Source organism: Hypanus sabinus, chromosome 1, assembly GCF_030144855.1.
Source record: "Hypanus sabinus isolate sHypSab1 chromosome 1, sHypSab1.hap1, whole genome shotgun sequence".
NCBI classification, from domain to species: domain Eukaryota; kingdom Metazoa; phylum Chordata; class Chondrichthyes; order Myliobatiformes; family Dasyatidae; genus Hypanus; species Hypanus sabinus.
The window spans coordinates 92,370,056-92,390,666 of NC_082706.1; the positions used below are offsets into that span (position 1 = coordinate 92,370,056).

The following is a 20,611-nucleotide window of genomic DNA, read 5'->3' on the forward strand; positions in this document are numbered from 1 at the left end:
AGATATGCCCCAGGCTACTATGGGAAGCGAGGGAGGAGGTTGCTGAGCCTCTGACGATGATCTTTGAATCATCAATAGGGACGGGAGACGCACCAGAGGATTGGAAGATTGCAAAGATTGTTCCCTTGTTCAAGAAAAAGAGTGGAGATAACCCGGGAAATTATAGACCAGTGAGTCTTACTTCATTCATGAGCAAGTTGTTGGAGAAGATCCTGAGAGGTAGGATTTATGAGTATTTGGAGGGACATACTCTGATTAAGGTTAGTCAGCATGGCTTTGTCAAGGGCAGGTCATGCCTTACAAAACCTGATTGAATTTTTTGAGGATGTAACAAAACACATTGATGAATGTAGAGCAGTGGATGTAGTGTATATGGATTTCAGTAAGGCATTTGATAAGGTTCCCCATGCGAGGCTTATTCAGAAAGTAAGGAGGCATGAGATCCAAGGAGACCTTGCTTTGTGGATTGAGAATTGGCTTACCCACAGAAGGCAAAGGTTGGTTGTGGATGGTTCGTATTCTGCATGGAGAGCGGTGAGCAGTGGTATGCTGCAGGAACCTGTTCTGGTGCCTCTCCTCTGCGATTTTTATAAATAATGTGGATGAGGAAGTAGAACGGTGGTTAGTAAGTTTGCTGATGACAGAAAAGCTGGGGTGTTGTGGATAGTCTGGATGGTTTTCAGAGGTTACAGCGGGACATCTGTAGGATGCTGAACTGGGCTGAGAAGTGGTAGATGGAGTTCAACCCAGATAAGTGTGAAGTGGTTCATCTCAGTAGGTCACATTTGAAGATGGAGTATAATATTAATGGTAAGACTCTTGGCAGTGTGGAAGATCTGAGAGATCTTGAGATCTGTGTCCATAGGACACTCAAAGCTGCTACACAGGCTGACTGTGTAGTTAAGAAATTGTATGGTGTGTTGGCCTTCATCCACCGTGGGATTGATTTCATGAACCGTGAGGTAACTTTACAGCTATATAAGACCTTAGTTAGACCCCACATGGAGCACCGTGTTCAGTTCTGGTCACCTCATTATAGGAAGGATGTGGATACTATAGAGAGAGTGCAGAGGAGATTTACAAGGATGTTGCCTGCATTAAATAGCATGCCTTATGAGAATAGGTTGAGTGAACTTGGCCTTTTCTCCTTGGTGTAACGGAGGATGAGAGGTGACTTGATAGAGTGTACAAAGTGATGAGAGGCGTTGACCGTGTGGATAGCCAGAGGCTTTTCGCAGGGCTGAAATGGCTAATGAGGGGGCATAGTTTTATGGTGCTGGGAAGCAGGTACAAGAGGGATATCAGTGATAAGTCCTTCACACAGAATGTGGTAGATGCATGGAATGCACTGCCAGCAATGGTGGTAGAGACGCATACAATAGGGGCTTTTAAGAGACTCTTAGATAGGCACATGGAGCTTAGAAAAACAGAGGGCTATGCGGTAGGGAAATTCTAGGCAGCTTCTAGAGTATTTTACATGGTCGGCATGACATTGTGGGCTGAAGGGCCTGTAATGTGCTGCAGATTTTCTATGTTTCTGTGTTCTAACTAACCAGATTCATTTTACGGATGTTTTCATTGTACAGCAAGGTGCTTTATGCTCTCAAGTGTTAGTATCTAGCTAAAAAGTAGGAATCATTGTCTTGCTGCATACTTGAGGAGGTTAAAAAATCTGGAGTCTGAGACGTATTTAACTCATTTATTTTCTGCATGGTTGCTTCAAGCCTCCTTCACTAGTCAAATTTTGATCCTTTTTAACCAATAGGCAAATGTTTATCATGCAACTACAAACAACGGAGAAAACAGAGCAATAAAGATCTACAAAACTTCAATCCTAATATTTAAAGATCGTGATAAATATGTCAGCGGTGAATTCAGGTATGACACATTGAAATATTCTATGTATTAGAATTTCTTAAATTTGCACACCTAATATTTCATTTACAAACAATATAAAAGACACATCCTGCACCTCACTCATTCTGTTATTCTATTTTAGGTGCTATAACCATCTCTGTAATGCGCATGCTGTTCACATGATTAAACACTTGATATGCAAAGATCTCCTAAATGGGAGTCAACCGATCTTCATTGAACTAGAGTAGCATATGAATTCTGCAGATGAAACGCAGGAAGTAAAACAAATTGTCAGTGAAATATTCCAAATAATTGAATTTTTGAATAATACCTGTAAATTTATATAAATATTTATTATTATTTTAGTCATTGTTGTTATTGCATAACACATGTTTGGGACAAATAACCTTCCCTTACCAGGACATCTTTCATGTGACAAGAGCTCCCAACCTGGGTCCACAGACCACTTGGTTAATTGTAAGGCTTCTTGCCATTTAAAAGGTTGGGAATCCCTGGTCTAAGAAATTTAAAACAAACCATTTCTTGAAGCTGCTTATTACAATAGTCTGTGTATGCAAAGCATAGTGTCATAAGTACCTGATATTATAGGCCATACCTGTATATTTGTGGTTTATTATTCTGTAATAGTATGAATACTAGTTTTCATGATTTAACATATACAATAGGGCTACAATTATTTAAAGAAAAATTTTAAGAGGCATTGAATAGTATAGAATGGAATAATTTATGACCTTTTATAAAAGGAAGTCTTTGTTTTGTAATGAAGGCGTGTAATTAAAGTTTTTGAGCACATTTTGTTGAAAGGGCAATTCCTTTTTTTAGATTTCGCCATGGTTATTGCAAGGGAAATCCAAGAAAAATGGTGAGAACATGGGCAGAGAAGGAGATGAGAAATTTGATCAGGTACTGCAAACAATTTGTTGGAACTTTTAAGTGGTCTTGGTAATTTTTATATAGCACATGAATGATTGCTGCAAAGTTCATAACTGTAGAGTTCAAGGCAACTTTGGATATACTTCGTATAGTGTCCATTTTTGTTTTCTCCTGAACATTCTGACAATTTGATGGTAGTTCCCAAATCTGGTCTCAAATACTTTCAAAAGGTAGTAAAGGATAAACATGAGATTGCGCAGATGTTGGAACACTTAAAATGCTGGAGGAACTCAACAAATCAGGTAACATCTGTGGAGGGGAATAAACTGTTGATGTTTTGGGCCAAGACCCTTCATCAGGACTGGAAAGGAAAGGGTAGAAGCAAGAATAAGAAAGTGGGGGGAGAAGGTGGAGTATAAGCTGACAGGTGATAGGTAAGACCAGGTGAGTTGGGTGGGTGGGAGAGGAGTGATGACGAACGATGATAGGTGGTGGAAGAAGTAAAGGAATGAAGAAGGAATCTCACAGGAGAGGACAGTGCATGATGGAAGAAAAGGAAAGAAGAGGGAAAACCAGAGGGATGTCATGGGCAGGTGAGGATAAGGAGGGGAGAGAGTAACAAGAATGGTAAAAACAAAAGGGGGGGGGGGGAATTGAGGTGGTGGGGCCTGGGCCTGAATGAGCCAATGTTTGGACATTGCTAAAGCAGACTTGGAGCCGATTTGAAGCGGCAGATCCTAGGTGAGGAAGAGTCGTCGAGTCATGGGGCCTGGACCTGAGAACAAAGAATGAGCCAATGTTTCACTGATTTAAGCACTGGACCAGATTGGAAAGGTTAGGTACATGCTGAATTGAATGGTGGAGCCCGGGCCCGTGAGTGAATTGAAGCTCCATGGCTCAGATCCGAGAGTGAAGAGTGAGCCAGTGTTTTGCCAATTTAAGCGCCGGTCCAGATTGAAAAGGTCGGTGAGGGGTTGGTGTTCGGTTCGCTGCTCAGCAAGGTTTACTCTTCTCTATGTGGAACTAAGGCAGTGGCCTGTAACTCACAGACTCCTGGACCACCTGCAGTGATGACCAGTTTCATGGCTGTGAACTCACTTTTGTGAACTTTAGTATTGAATATTATTTGCTTCTTGTTATTGTTTGCACCAATTTGTTCTTTGTGTTTTGCACATTGGGTGTTGGAAGGTCTTTTTGAATGGGTTCTATTGGGTTCTAATGGGTTCTAATGGGTTCTATTGGGTTCTAATGGGTTCTATTGGGTTTCTTTGTTTTGTCACTGCCTGTAGGGAGATGAATCACAAGGTTGTATGTAGTATACATCCATACTTTGAATATGTGTACTTTGAGTCTGAGGTGTTGCTCCTCCTACCTGAGTTTGGCCTCATCGTGGCAGTAGAGGAGGCTATTGACAGACATTTCAGAATGGGGATGGGAAATCAAATTGAAATGGGTAGCAACTATGAGATCATGCTTTTTGTTGTAGACAGAGCAAAGATGCTGAACAAAGCAGTCCTCCGGACTGCATCAGGTCCAACCAATGTAGAGAAGACCAGACTGGGAGCACCAGATACAATAGATGGCACTAATAGGCTCAGGTGAATTATTGCTTTACCTGGAAGGAATGTTTGGAGCCCTGAATGGTGGTAAGGGAGGTGATGTAGAGGCAGCTGTAGCAATTGTCATACTACATGGAAGTTAGTGGAGAAGAAAAGTGGACAATGGAGTTATGTGGCGAGCTCCCTACAGAAAGCAGTGGCAAGGTAGTGAAAGATGTCCTCGGTGGCAGGATCCCATTGGAAGATGGTGGAAGTTACGGAGAATGGCGTACTAGATGTGAAGCTCGTGGAGTGGCAGGTAATGGCAAAGGGAACCCAATGAATATTTAATTTCAAAATATTGTTGATAATCTACTTGATTAGAAAATGTAACTTTAACACGACCCCACGTTTCAAAATTTGTGGTTACCTCATAAAACATGCATCACTCAACTCTTTAAGAAAGGAGATAGGCAACAGAAAGGAAATTATAGACCAGTTAGCCTGACCTCAGTGGTTGGGAAGATGTTAGAGTCAATTGTTAAGGAGGAGGTGATGGAGTACTTGGTGACACAGGACAAGATAGGACAAAGTCAGCATGATTTCCTTAAGGGAAATCTTGCGAGACGAACCTGTTGGAATTCTTTGAGGAGATTACTAAGTAGGATAGATTGAGTGGATGTATATTTGGACTTTCAGAAGGCCTTCGTGAAGGTGCCACACATGAGACTGCTTTCCAAGTTAAGAGTCCATGGTATTTCAGGAAAGTTACTGGCATGTTAGAGCATTGGCTGTTAGGTAGGAGGCAGAGAGTGGGAATAAAAGATTCCTTTTCTAGTTAGCTGCCAGTGACTAGTGGTGTTCTGCAGCAGTCAGTGTTGGGATCACTTTTTATGTTGTATATTTATGATGTAGATGATAGAATAAATGGCTTTGTTGTTAAGTTTGCAGATGATAAAAAGATTGGTAGAGGGGTAGGTAGAGCTGAAGAAATGGGTAGGCTGCAGAAGGTCTTAAACAGATTAGGAAAATGGGCAAGAAAGTGACAAATGAAATACCAAGTTGGAAAATGCATGGTCATGCACTTTCGTAGTAGAAGTAAATGTGCAGACTCTTTTCTAAATGGGGAGAAAATCCAAAAATCTGGGATGCAAAGGGATTTGGGAGTCCTTCTGCAGGACACCCTAAAGGTTAACTTGCAGGTTGAGTCAGTGGTGAGGAAGGCAAATGCAATGTTAGCATTCATTTCAAGAGGTCTAGAATACAAGAGTAGGGATGTGATGCTGAAGTTTTATAAGACACTGGTGAGGCCTCACTTCAAGTATTGTGAACAGTTTTGGGCTCCTCGTCTTGAGAAAAGATGTTTTGGGATTGGAGAGGGTTCAGAGGAGGTTCACAAGGATGATTTCAGGAATGAAAGGGTTATCATACGAGGAATGCTTGATAGCTCTGGGTCTGTACTTGCTGGAATTTAGAAGGATGGAAGGGGTGGATCTCATTGAAACCTTTTGAATGTTGAAAGGCTGAGGCAGAGTAGATGTTGAAAGGATGTTTACCATGGTGGGAAGCCTTGGACAAGAGAGCACAGCCTCAGGATAGAGAGGCATCCATTTAAAGCAGATGCAGAGAAATTTCTTTAGCCAGAGGGTGCTGAATTTGTGAAATTTATTACCTTAGACAGCTGTGGAGGCCAGATTGTTGAGTAGATTTAAGCTTGATAGGTTCTTGATTGGACACAGCATCAGAGGTTACGAGGAGTGGGACTGAGGAGGGGAAAAAGGGATCAGCCATGATTGAATGGCAGAGCAGACTCAATGGTCCAATTGCCTAATTCTGCTCCTATGTTTTATGGTCTTGTATCTAAAGACTTTGTATGGTCTTGTATTGCTGTGACTTTGAATAAAAACAACTTTGATTTCTTAACAATGTCTGATACTCCCATATGGATATTGCTACTTAAAGTCTGTGTGTGATGAATGATCTTTATTTTTATATCCTGTACAAATGAACTGTCAATTACTTTGATTAATTACTTTTGAAGTGCAGTTAGTATCACTCTGTAAGCAACATAATAACCTTGGCAACAAACATAAAATGCTGAATGAACTCAGCAGGTCCGGTATCGTCCATGGAAATGAACAAGCAGTTGATGTTTTGGGCCAAGGTGCTTCTTCATGACCTAGTCCGAGTCATAGAGCACTACAGCTCAGCAATGGGCCCTTCAGCTCATCCTGTCTGTGCCGAACTGTTGTGCTTCATCCTATCTACCCACACAAGGAACATAGTCTTCCATACCCCTTATCCATGTGCTTATACAAATTTGCTGTAAATGGTGAAATCAAATTCTCATCTACTACTTCTGCTGCCAGCTCATTCCACACTCTTACCACCTCAGGTTCCCCTTAAATATTTCACCTTTCACCCTTAACTTGTGTCTTCTGGTTCTAGTCTCACCTAATCTCTTTGCCCCTCATAACAGTTTATACCTCTATAAATTATCCCCTTATTCTTCTACACTCCAGGGAATAAAGTCCTTACCTCTTCAACCTTTCTGTATAACTCAGGTCCTCAAATCCTGGCAATATCCTTGTAAATGTTCTGTCTTTCAATTTTACTGATATCTTTCCTGTGGGTAGATGAACAGAACTGCACACAGTACTCCAAATTAGATGTCACCAATGTCTTATACAACTTCAAGACAATATCTTAATTCCTTTACTCAATACTTTTATTTGAGGCCAAAGTACCATAAAGCTCTCTTTATGATCCTGTCTACCTATGACACCACTTTCAAGGAATTATGGATCTGTATTCCCAGATCTCTCTTGCCTACTGCACTCCTTAGTGCCCTGCTATTCACTGTCTTATGTCCTACCCTGGTTTGTCCTCCCAGAGTGCAACACCTCACACTTGTCTGCATTAAATTCTATCTGCCTTTTTGCAGCTGGTCGAGATATCTCTGCAAGCTTTGGTAGCCTTTCTCACTGTCCACTACTCCCCTAGTTGTGGTGTCATCTGCAAATTTGCTGATGCATACATCAGGATGGTCTCTATCAACTACAGTTTGGCATTCAATACTATCACCCCATACAAGCTAATCAGTAAGTCAATAATCAGCTTTTGGTCTTGCTGACATTGAGTGAGAGGTTGTTGTTGTGGCACCATTCAGCCAGATTTTCAGTTTCATTCCTATATGCTGATTTCGACTGATAACAGTGATATTGTCAGTGAACTTAAATATGGCATTGGAGCTTTGCTTAGCCTCACAGTCATAAGTATAAAGCAAGTAGAGCAGGGGGCTAATCACACAACCTGGTGGTGCACTTGTGCTGATGGAGATTGTGGAGGAGATGTTGCTAATCTGAATTGACTGATGTCTGCAAGTGAGGAAATCGAGGATCCAATTGCACAAGGATGTACCGTGGCTGAGGTCTTGAAGCTTATTGATTAGTTTTTAGTGGATGATAGTAATAAATGCTGAGCTGTGATTGATAAGAGCACCCTGATAAGTACATCTTTGCTGTGACAAGGTTGAGTGAAGAGCCAATGAAATGGTACATGCTGTGGACATGTTGTGCCACTAGGCAAATTGCAGTGGATCCAAGTCACTTCTCAAGCAAGAGTTGATAATGTTTCATCATTATCTACTCAAAGCTCTTCATCATAGTGGATGGTAGTCATTGAGGCAGGTTACCATGTTCTGCCGATGCGCTGGTATAATTGAAGCCTGTTTGAAGCAGATGGGTACTGCAGAGTATCGAAGAGAGCGGTTAAAGATGACAGTGAACACTTCAGCCAGTTGATCAGCATAGATCTTTAGTACTCAGCCAGGTACCCTTCTGGGCCGGATGCTTTCTGTGAGTTCATCCTCATAAAGAATGCTTTCGTGTCAGCTTCAGAGACTGAAATCACAGGGTCATCGGGGACTGCAGGAGTTTGTGAAGATTCCTCCATGTTTTGATAGTCAAAGCAAGCATACTGATCCTCTGTTGCCACAATAAGGCCAAACTCAGGTTGGAGGAGCCACACCACTCATTGAAAGTTCAAAGTGCACTTATTATCAAAGTATGGAGGTATATATTGTGCTCCTTGGGGACTGAGACCCTGTCATCATCCATGTTGCTTGGTTTCACTTTGTAAGAGGTAATGGCATTCAAGCCCTGCTGCAACGGTCGAGCATCCTTCATTGATTCAAGTTTGGTCCAGGATTGCCACCACGTGTGAGATGGCTTTCTGGACATTTTTCTGGACTTCTTATACCATACTTGGAAGAAGTCATAAGATGTTTTTTGAATTTAATGATGTGGCCTCTTTTTTAAAGATTCTGGGTTCAGTCATGCCAAATAATTGTTCCAGTTCAAAATCAATAAAAAAGAAATGATGAATGTTGGAAATCTAAAATAAAAACCAGGTGTTCTGGAAGTATTCAATATGTCAGGACAATCTCGGAAAGAGAAAATGACTTCATATTTTAAGTCAAAGAATTGTTTTAGGTCGAGTCACATGTTTCAGGGCACAAAAACCTGAGAGCATATTACAATAACAATTGTTCCAATCATTAAGTGATGTGGCCCATGATGTAGTTCAAAACCTTGGGCAGGAAAATTCCTAATTATTTGACACAACATCAGTATTCTCTTCGACATCAAAAGGATTGATATCAAATCTGTCATTTACATTATCAGCACATAAACAATGGATACTAACATTTGAATGTGATCATGTTAGATGTTATTAATTCAGACAAAAGCTGTTAATCTGTTTTAAATCAGCAGAGAGTATTTCAATATGTATGCTGAGTGTATCCAGCAAATTAGAGTTGCAAATATTTCATTTCACAAAAGTAAAAATCTAACTCTGTTCATTTTTGTCATAGGTTGCAGACAGCAGAAATACCTTGCCCGGAGCCAATCATGCTCAGGAGTCATGTGCTTGTTATGGGCTTTATTGGTAAAGATGACATGTGAGTTTTTTTTCTGTGGAATTCAAACTACTAATATTGAAAATGAATGAAATGTTTAAAAGAGAACCTTGTTATTGCATTCAATAATAACTAGATGGGTTATTCTGATGGGTTTTATATGTCAGGAGTGCTAAGGATAAAACAAAATTTTTTACAAGATCAGACAATACCCAATTGGAGAATTGAAGATCTGTACAGAAATTAGCTGTACCACTTAACCAAGTTGTTTCAGTGCCATTACAACACTGGAATCTACCTGATGATATAGTAAATTGTCCATTTCCCATGGATCTATGCCCTTGTCTTCCTTGGTGATGAGGATGCAGCTGATGCACTCATCTGGATGTGTGCAATGCATCTTATCACACCCTTGACTTGTGCCTTGCAGATTATGGAAAGGCCTTGGGCTAGCAAGAGGTGAGTCAGTTGCTGCACATTCCCAGCCACTGAAGTCAGGCTAACTGTGCTAAAATTTATTTTCTTCTGTCTCCCTCCCTTCTTCAAGAGTGCAGTGATGTTTGTACTTTCCCAGTTCTCTGGAATCATTCCAGACTCTAGTGATTCTTGAAAACTCATTGCTAATTTCTCCACTATTTCTTCAGCTGCCTCTTTCAGAACCTGGGTGCAGACCATCTGATCCAAGTGACTTATGTACCTTCAAACCTTTCAGCTTTCAAAGCACTTTCTTAGTAATAGCAACTTCACTCACTTCTACCCCCTGGACTGTCAAATTTCTGACTTACTGATAGTGACTTCCACAGTGAAGACTGATGCAAAATAGTTCTTCATTTTGTTCTCCATTTCTTTGCCCCATTACTATCTTTCCAGCATCTTTTTCCAGCGGTCCGATATCCACTCTTACCTCTTTTATTTTTTATATATTCAAAAAATCTTTTAGTATCCTCTTTTATATTATGTCAGGCTTGCCTTCATATTTCATCCTTTCTCTCCTTATCGTTTTTGAAGTTGCCTTCTGTTGATTTTTATGGCTTCCTAATCCTCTAACTTTCCACTAATTTTTGCTATATTATATGCCCTCTCTTTTGCTTTTATGCTGTTTTTTACTTCCTTTGTCAGCCACAGTTGCATCATCTTCACTTAGCATACTTCATATTTGGGGTTTGCCTTTTAAAATGAACTGATCCTGCATCTTCCAAGTTACTCTTAGAAAGTCATCCAATTGCTGCTCTGCATTATCTCTGCTAGTGTCCCCTTCCCATCAACTGGTCAGCTCTTCTTTCATGCCTCTGTAACTGCCTTTACTCCACAGTAGTACTGATACATCTGACTTTAACTTCTCCCATTCAAACTGCAGGGTGAATTCTACCAATTTATGATCACTGCCTCCAAAGGGTTCCTTTGCTCCCTAATCAAATCTGGTTCATTACACAACACCCAATCCAGAATTGCCTTCCCCTTGTGGGCTCATTCTCAAGCAGCTCTAAAAAGCCATTTCAAAGGCATTCTATAAATTCACTCTCTTGGGATTCGGCACCAACCTGATTTTTCCAATCTACTTGCATATTAATATCCCCATAACTATCGTAACATTGCCCTTTTTACATGCCTTTTCTGTTTCCCATTGTAATTTATATCCCTCATCCTGGCTACTGTTTGGAGGCCTGTATATAACTCCCATCAGGGTATATTTTCCATTGCATTTTCTTAAGTCTACTCACAAAGATTCTACACCTTCCAATCCTACATATGTCACTTCTTTCTAAGGATTTGGTTTCATTTTTTTTCCAACAGAGCCACCCCACCCACTTTGCCTACCTGCCTGTTCTTTCGTTACTATGCTTATCCTTGGACGTTAAGCTCCCAGTTATGATCTCCTTTCAGCCATGACTCAGTGATGCCACAACATCATACCTGCCAATCTCTAACTGTGCTACAAGATCATATACCTTATTCTTTATACTGATCACATTCAAGTATAACACCTGCAGTTGTGGATTCATCACCCTCTATGATTTTGCCCCCATGTTATACTTTAATTCCTCCCACTGCCTGTTCTTTCTCACAATCTCGCTACACAATGCAATAACCTGTATATCAACTGCCCCCAGCCTCAGCCTTATTACTCCAGTTCCCATCCCCCTGCAAAGTTAGTTTAAACCCCTCCCAATAGCTCTAGCTAGCCTGCCCTTAAGAATATTGGTTCCCCCTGGGTTCAGGTGTGACTTGTCCTTATTGTACAGATCATACTTTTCCCAGAAGAGGCGTCTATGATCCACAACTCTGAAACCCTGTCCCCTGCAGCACTCATTCATCTATGCCATGATTCTATTCCTGCCCTGACTAGCATGTGGTACTGAGAGTAATCCAAAGATTATTACTTTGGAGGTCCTGCACTTCAGCCTCCCTATATTCACTGCTCAGGACCTCGTCCGCCTTTCTGCCTATGTCATTGGTGTTAATATGCACCACGACCTCTGGCTGCTCTCCCTCTCTTGAGACTCTTCTGCATCCACTGTTGAGACTTCCTGAACCCTAGCAGCAAGAAGGGAATACGTCATCCTGGTGTTTCTTTTGCGGCCACAGAATTTCCTGTCCGTCCCTCTAAGTATCAAGTACCCCATCACTATCACCCTTCCTGATTTTATCCTTCTCTGCTGAGCTTCAGAGCTGGCCATACTGCCACTGGCCTGGCTCCTTCTCTGCTCTGATAGGTCATCCACCCCAACTCCATCAGGTATCCAAAGAGATATACTTGCTGCTGAGGGGAATGGCCACCGTAAAATTCTGCACTGACTGCTTACTCCCCTTGCCTTTCCTGGTGGTCACCCACCTATCTGAAGCCTGCACTATGGGTGTGATAACCTCAGTAAAAATCTCATTTGATGTTTTCAGCTTCGCGGATGATTCTCCAGCTCCAGTTCCTTGACCTTGTTAGTCAGGAGCTGAATCTGGTGCACTTCCTGCAGATGTTCTCACCAGGGAGACTGTTATATAACCTTAAAATCCCACATCTCACAGGAGAAGCATTCAACTGCCTTAACTATCATCTTGTCAACACTTATTGTACCTTTAACTTCTCAAACTTAAATTCTAGCCTGCGTCTATTCTTGCCTAAACCCTTTGAGTCAAATCCTGTGCACTCCAACAATGGCCACTTTGCTTACACCTCACTTTTTTTTGGGTCCCTCTCAAGTGCTAAAGAGATTTGTTATGACTTCAGTCCACTGAAAAGTTCTGAAAGTACCTGAGCTCTTTCTAAATCTTGTGCTATCTCACCAGTGAATGACCTCTTGCATGATTACAACCCCCCTGTTATTTTTTTCATTAAATAATATAAGAAACTGTGACATTCAGAGAAGTAGTGGTATATAGCAGGTATAGTTAAAGCAATAACAAAGCTACCAATTTGCAAATGGCTTTATTGGATGTGAGTCTTACTTTAAAAAAAGTTTATTTTGTTCATAATTAAAATATCACAGGTGTTTAATCTTGTTTAATCTTGTTTAATCAGTTCCATTTTTATTGTTTTAAAAAACCTGTTTCAATGTAAAGGAATTGACATATTGTACTTGTTCACCATCCCTCCTATCTTGTAGGCCAGCACCACTGTTGAAGAATGCTCATTTGTCTGAATCCAAGGCCAGAGAGCTTTATCTTCTTCTGATTCAATATATGAGAAGAATGTATAAGGATGCCCGGCTAGTTCATGCTGATCTTAGTGAATTTAACCTGTTGTAAGTTCCTTCCCTGATGTTTTATGTCATATTGAATCTCATCTATATTTAAGATTTGCAATGCACCTATTAGTCATTATGCTTTTTATCTGTCCTTCACAAACAGAGCCACAATCTACAAGAAGGTGCTTTGTTCAAAATACATTTATTATCTAAGTATGTATAAATTATACAGCCTTGAGATTTGTCTGTTTACACACAGCCATAAAACAAGACAATAGACAATAGGTGCAGAAGTAGACCATTCGGCCCTTCGAGCCTGCACCGCCATTTTGAGATCATGGCTGATCAACTACTATCAATACCCAGTTCCTGCCTTGTCCCCATATCCCTTGATTCCCCTATCCATAAGATACCTATCTAGCTCCTTCTTGAAAGCATCCAGAGAATTGGCCTCCACTACCTTCCGAGGCAGTGCATTCCAGACCCCCACAACTCTCTGGGAGAAGAAGTTTTTCCTTAAATCTGTCCTAAATGACCTACCCCATATTTTCAAACCATGCCCTCTGGTTCTGGACTCTCCCAGCATCTGGAACATATTTCCTGCCTCTATCTTGTCCAATCTTGCCTCTATCTTATATGTTTCAATCAGATCCCCTCTCAATCTCCTTAATTCCAGCGTGTACAAGCCCAGTCTCTCTAACCTCTCTGCGTAAGACAGTCCAGACATCCCAGGAATTAACCTCGTGAATCTACGCTGCACTTCCTCTATAGCCAGGATGTCCTTCCTTAACCCTGGAGACCAAAACTGTACACAATACTTCAGGTGTGGTCTCACCAGGGCTCTGTACAAATGCAAGAGGATTTCCTTGCTCTTGTACTCAATTCCCTTTGTAATAAAGGCCAACATTCCATTAGCCTTCTTCACTGCCTGCTGCACTTGCTCATTCACCTTCTGTGACTGATGAACAAGGACTCCTAGATCTCTTTGTATTTCTCCCTTACCTAACTCTACACCGTTCAGATAATAATCTGCCTTCTTGTTCTTACTCCCGAAGTGGATAACCTCACACTTATTCACATTAAACGCCATCTGCCAAGTATCTGCCCACTTACCCAGCCTATTCAAGTCACCCTGAATTCTCCTAACACCCTCATCACATGTCACCCTGCCACCCAGCTTAGTATCATCAGCAAATTTGCTGATGTTATTTTCAATGCCTTCGTCCAAATCGTTGACGTAAATTGTAAGCAGCTGTGGTCCCAATACCGAGCCCTGTGGCACCTCACTAGTCACCACCTGCCATTCCAAGAAACACCCATTCACCGCTACCCTTTGCTTTCTATCTGCCAACCAGTTTTCTATCCATGTCAATGTCTTCCCCCTGATGCCCTGAGCTTTGATTTTACCCACCAATCTCCTATGTGGGACCTTATCAAATGCCTTCTGAAAATCGAGGTACACTACATCCACTGGATCTCCCCCGTCTAACTTCCTGGTTACATCCTCGAAAAAACTCCAACAGATTAGTCAAGCATGATTTACCCTTGGTAAAACCATGCTGGCTCGGCCCAATCCTATCACTGCTATCTAGATATGCCACTATTTCATCCTTAATAATGGACTCTAGCATCTTCCCCACCACCGATGTCAGGCTGACAGGTCGATAGTTCTCTGTTTTCTCCCTCCCTCCTTTCTTAAAAAGTGGGATAACATTAGCCATTCTCCAGTCCTCAGGAACTGATCCTGAATCTAAGGAACATTGGAAAATGATTACCAATGCATCCGCAATTTCCAGGGCCACCTCCTTTAGTACCCTAGGATGAAGACCATCCGGACCTGGGGATTTGTCAGCCTTCAGTCCCATCAGTCTTCTCATCACCGTTTCCTTCCTAATGTCAATCTGTTTCATTTCCTCTGTTACCCTATGTCCTTGGCCCATTCATACATCTGGGAGATTGCTTGTGTCTTCCCTAGTGAAGACAGATTTAAAGTACTCATTAAATTCTTCTGCCATTTCTCTGTTTCCCATAACAATTTCACCCAATTCATTCTTCAAGGGCCCAACATTGTTCCTAACTATCTTCTTTTCACATACCTAAAAAAGCTTTTGCTATCTTCCTTTATATTCCTGGCTAGCTTGCGTTCGTACCTCATTTTTTTCTCCCCATATTGTCTTTTTAGTTGTTCTGTTGTTCCTTAAAAACTTCCCAATCATCCGTCCTTCCACTCACCTTAGCTCTGTCGTACTTTTTTTTTAATGCTATGCAATCTCTGACTTCCTTTGTCAACCACTGTGGCCCCTTTCCCCCCTTTGAATCCTTCCTTCTCTGGGCTTCTCTGAGGTTGGACCCTCGACTAGGAAGGGGAGGAGGGAAGAGAAGAGAGCGGTATTGATAGGGGATTCTATAGTCAGGGGGGCGGATAGGAGATTTTGTGGGGAAGATCGGGAGTCTCGGATGGTATGTTCCTTCCCTGGTGCCGGGGTCCGAGACATCTCAGATCGGGTGCAGGTTATTCTCGAGAGGGAGGGCAAGAATCCAGATGTTGTGGTCCACGTAGGGACCAATGACGTGGGTAGGATGAATGAGAGGGTCCTGCGTAGGGAATTCAGGGAGTTAGGTGCTAAGCTGAAGAGCAGGACCTCCAGGGTAACAATCTCAGGATTGCTACCTGTGCCACGTGCGAGTGAGGCAAGGAACAGAAAGATTATAAAGAGTAATATGTGGCTGAGAGGATGGTGCAGAAGGGAGGGCTTCAGGTTTGTAGATAATTGGGCTTCGTTCCAGGGAAGGTGGGATCTGTTCCGAAGGGATGGTTTACACCTGAACTGGAGCGGTACTAACATTTTTGCAGGGAAGTTTGCTAGTGCTTCTTGGGCGGGGTTGAACTAAATTTGCAGGAGGCGGGGATCCAGAATGTGAGAGAGGATAGCGAGAGGAAGAATAAAGGACAGGTGGGGACCCCAAAGAACCCATTAAAAAAAGACCAACAAACACCGAATGTGCAGAGAGAGAACAAAAAACACACATTGAGCAAGCAGTAAAAGCAAGCAACAGCATTCAGAACAGAGTTAACTCCGTAGGCACAAAGCCCAGAGAAGCCAGAGCTGGCCCATGGTCTCAGTCTCAGCTCATCACACTTAAAGTGCAAATTTCTGTCATGTGGTTCACTTATTTTGAAACGACCAACATCAGCTTGTAATGTAAATATTACATATTGACTATAAATTTAAACATTGTATATTTTTAAATATTTCTGAACAGTAACTGAAAGCATCTTTGTGCTTATGCCATGTCTTTGTAGGAAAGCATAGCCAGCCACAACTCAAAAGGTTGACATAGGCAAGTAAAGAGATGCTGCAATATTAGGATGTTTGACAAAAATGTTTAATTGGGATTTAAAAAAAAAGATCTTGGAGGAGGACAGATAGATGTGACTCTGGTGATTGCACAGGGTCATTAGTATTAAGTTGTGTAAAGACAAGAAATAGAGAGCCTGGAAATAGCCGATCATATGAAACAGGAATGGTGGGCATGGATATATCCAAGGGAACTGTCAACTTTGTAAATTTAATTCCTACCTTGTGTTTTCCATATTCTGTAGTTCTGTGTGTAACAGTGTATGAACTGGACTGGGATGAAACATAATCACATACATTTGACATTACACTAACATGCTGTTTAGCTCAATGGCTCTGTGTTGTTCTACAAGAGACACCATTAAGAAATAGAAACAGAAATCAGCCATTTGACTCATTGAATTTTCTCCATCATTGCAATTGGGACCGATCATTTATCTCAACACCACTTTTACAATTGCTTTCTCTCCCTGATTCCCTGAATATTTAAAACACTCAATTGCAGGTGGAGAATTCCTCCCCTCTGGGTGAAGAAATGTGCCTTGTCTGCCTTGCATGGCAGACCTGTATTGTGAGATTGTGACCTTAGTTCCAGGTACACTAGCAAGAAGAAACTTGACTCATCTAACCTGTCACACCCTTTATCAACCATGCATTTGAAGGAAGCATTGCCTCATTGCAAACACACCATCCATCGAACCAATCTGGTGAACCCTCAAGTATATTCTTCCTTGGGAAGGGAGGTTGGGCCTGTACTCAGCATACCAGACATCACCTTGGATTTATGTTATTGTTGCCAGATGTGTTGTAATAAAGACAGCTTTTCTAATTGCTTATTGAACCTACATACATTAGTGATTTAGCTACAAAGGGTACGTAGCTCTCTTTGAACATCAATACTTTTCAGTCTCTCAACATTTTCTGCTCACTGCTCCTTGACTTTTGCTGAGACTGTGAGACTGCTCCGGGCTGGGAACTTCGCAATGGTTTGTTCCATTGCGTGATGAACCGAGGATGTGGCCTGCTGTAGCTGCTCCAGGCTTCGTGTCTAGGGACTCACTTCCGTTCTGAATGCTGCTGCTTGCTTTTATTGTTTACATGATAGTTTTTTTTTCTCTCTGCGCATCAAGTGTTTGTTGATTTTTTTTAATGAATTATTTGTGGTTTCTTGCTTTGTTGCTGCCTGTAAGCAGACAAATCTCAAGGCTGTCTAATTTATAGATACTTTGATAATAAATGTACTTTGAACTTTAAAAACAAAACTTTGTCTCTAGCAAGGCAGAGATATCACATTTTTCCAATTGTATCTCATGTTCCGTGCCTTCACCCATCATCTTAACCTGTTTCTATCCACTGAAGCTTCCACATAGCGTCCTTACAGTTTACAATTAGTGTCATTGAATCATAGAGCATGACAACACAGAAGTAGGCCTTTTGGCACATGTAGTCCTTGCTAGGCTTATTCTGGCAAGTCCTGTTGGCCTACAACTGGATCACAGCCCTTCATTCCACCACCATCCATGTCCTTATCCAAACATCTCTTAAATGTTGCAGTAGAACCCAAACCTAACAGTTCTGCTGGCAGCTCATTTCACACTCTCACCACCCTTTGAGTGAAGAAGTTCTTCCTCAAATTCTCTGTAAATATTTCATCTTTTATCCCTAACTCATCCAACCTTAGTGGAAAAGTGTGTTTTCATTTATTCCTCATAATTTTGTATACCTCTACCAAATCTCCCCTCATTCTCAACACTCCAGGGAATAAAGTCCTAACCTATTCAACCTTTCCCTGTAACTCTGGTCCTGAAGTCCTGCAACATCCATGTAAATTTTCTCTATATTTTTTCAATCTTGATGATACGTTGGTGACCAGAATTGCACCATATTTAGCTTCACCAATGTCTTGTATACGTTTAACAGCATCTCAACTTCTATACTTGGTACTTTAATTTATGAAAGCCAATGTGCCAGAAGCTTTCTCTTTGACCCTGTCTACCTGTGATGGCATTTTCCAGGAATTGTAGATCTGCATTTCCGGATCCTTCTGTTCTACCACTGTCTTCAGTGCCCCACTGTTCACTATGTAGGTTCCGCCCTGACTTGTCCTCCCAAAGTGCAACACCTCATACTTGTCGGCATAAATTACATCTCCCATTTTGTAGGTAGTCCAGATCCCGCTGCAAGCTTTGATGGCCTTTGTTGCCCATTAGTAAAGACCTCCAGCACCCAGGGCATGCCCTTTTTCTCACTGTTACCATCAGGTAGGAGATACAGAAGCCTGAAGGCACACACTGAGCGATTCAGGAACAGCTTCTTCCCTTCTGCCATCCAATTCTTGAATGGACTTTGAAGCTTTGGACATTACCTCACTTTTTTTTAATATACATTATTTCTGTTTTTGCACATTTTTAATCTATTCAATATATGTAATTGATTTACTTGTTTATTATTATGTTTTATTTAATTTATTATTTTTTCTTTCCCTGCTAGATTATGTATTGCATTGAACTACTGCTGCTAAGTTAACACATTTCATGTCACATGCCAGTGATAATAAACCTGATTCTGATTCTGTTGTCCCCAGTCTTGATGTTATCCGCAAATTTGCTAATATAGTTTATCATGTTATCATCTAAGAAGAAGACATAGGTGACAAACAGCAATGGACTCAGCACCAGTTCCTCGGCACACCACTAGTTCTTCCATGCCTCCAGGCAGAGAGGCAACCATATACTGCCACTCTGGCATCTCCCACAAAGCAATGTTGAATCCAGTTTACTACCTCATGTTGAATGTCAAGCAACTGAACCTTGCTGATCTGCCTGCTCTGTGGGACTTTATCAACAGCCTTGCTAATCTCCCTGAGACCTCTAATATTGGTTAGATACAACTTCACACGCAAGCTATTCTTAGCCAGGCCCTGTTTATCCAAATACTTATGTATCCCGTACTTTAGAATATTTTCCATTAATTTATGTCAGGCTCACTAGCCTTTGCCGGTTTATTCTTAGAGCCGTTTTTGAACAACAGAATAGAATTAGCTATCCTTTAGTTCTCTGGCACCTTGTCTGAGGAAATGGACATTTTAAATACCTCTGCTAGGGCCACTGAAATTTCTGAACTAGCCTCCTACAAGGTCTGAGGGGATACCTTGCCACTCCCTGAGGACGTGTCCACCCTAATTTGCTTCAAGATAGCAAATGCTCTTCTTTTGTAATCCATATGCAATCCATGATTTCATTACTGTTTGGCTCAGTTCTATAGACTGTTCATTTCCAAATAAATACAGATGCAAAAATTCCATTTAAGATGTTCCCCCATCTTTTTCAGCTCCGTGCATTGATGACCATGCTGATATACCAGTGGACAAATATTGTCCCTTGTGCTCAGCATTGCATTATCAGGAAACATGGATGTATTATCAAAATCATTGATGAGATTGTAAACTGCTTCTGCATCCCAGTTGTCACAGCCTGTCCACCCAAAACTGAGCCATTTATTCCCACTGTTTTCTCCATGCCAACATTTTGCCCTTGTTTGTTTGTTTAATAATTTTCTGTCCAGCACTGTCTTGCCTTTTGAAATTTCAGACTCATCGTATTAACTGATTCATTTTTATCTATTCTGCTAGTTACAAGCTGAAAATTTTTCCAACAGATTTGTCAAATGTTTTTCGTTAATCCAAGTTGTCTCTGCCCAATTCTATTCTTACTGTCTGTTTAACATTGTCTTCTCAGCTTATAGCATTGTTCCTTTATCGGTCTGTTTATGTAACTTTTTTTTTAAGTTTAGCTTCCTTTTCATGCATCGTTGCTGTTTGTTTCACTCTGCAATGTTCTCACCTTTCTCTGGCTGATAAAACCTTCTGAAAATAGGATTTATTTCTATCTTAATTATGGCCCCTGGTTTTCAACTGCAATTTTAAAGATCTCCATCAGATACTCCTGAGCCTTTAAGTAATTCAGCCTGTTTTTTGTGAAATTACAGTAGCTCATTTCTGATATGATTTTTGATTTTGTGTTAATTTTCATGTGTACTTTAGTACACTTTTACAATAAGGAAACTGGATCTGCATGCAAATCTGACAGGAATGATTAATATATCGTACATTATTAATCAAGCAATTGGGAGATGTAATTTTATATACAGATACGCAAATTTAAAGAAGAAATAGAGATAAATATATATTACACACGCATGCACACTCACACACACACTCCCTCCCCCCTTACTATTTTTAGGTAGAGGATTGTACTTAATAAAGTAGCCACGTGAGTGGAACCCAGTGTGGTCTTTTGCTGCTGTAGCCCATCCTCTTTAAGGTTCATGGTGTGTTGTGCTTTCAGAGACACTTTTCTCCAC

General features: G+C 41.1%; 1 protein-coding gene across 2 annotated transcripts in view; it reads left to right on the plus strand.

Moving 5' to 3' along the window:
* riok1 (RIO kinase 1 (yeast)) overlaps positions 1-20,611 on the plus strand; it is a 51,137-nt gene that overhangs the window by 14,570 nt on the left and 15,956 nt on the right. For both annotated transcript variants that reach the window (XM_059972178.1, XM_059972172.1), the window contains exons 7-10: positions 1,766-1,878; positions 2,701-2,781; positions 9,166-9,252; positions 12,810-12,947. In XM_059972178.1, the coding sequence (XP_059828161.1) occupies positions 1,766-1,878; positions 2,701-2,781; positions 9,166-9,252; positions 12,810-12,947 (419 nt within the window). The remainder of the gene's footprint in view (positions 1-1,765; positions 1,879-2,700; positions 2,782-9,165; positions 9,253-12,809; positions 12,948-20,611) is intronic.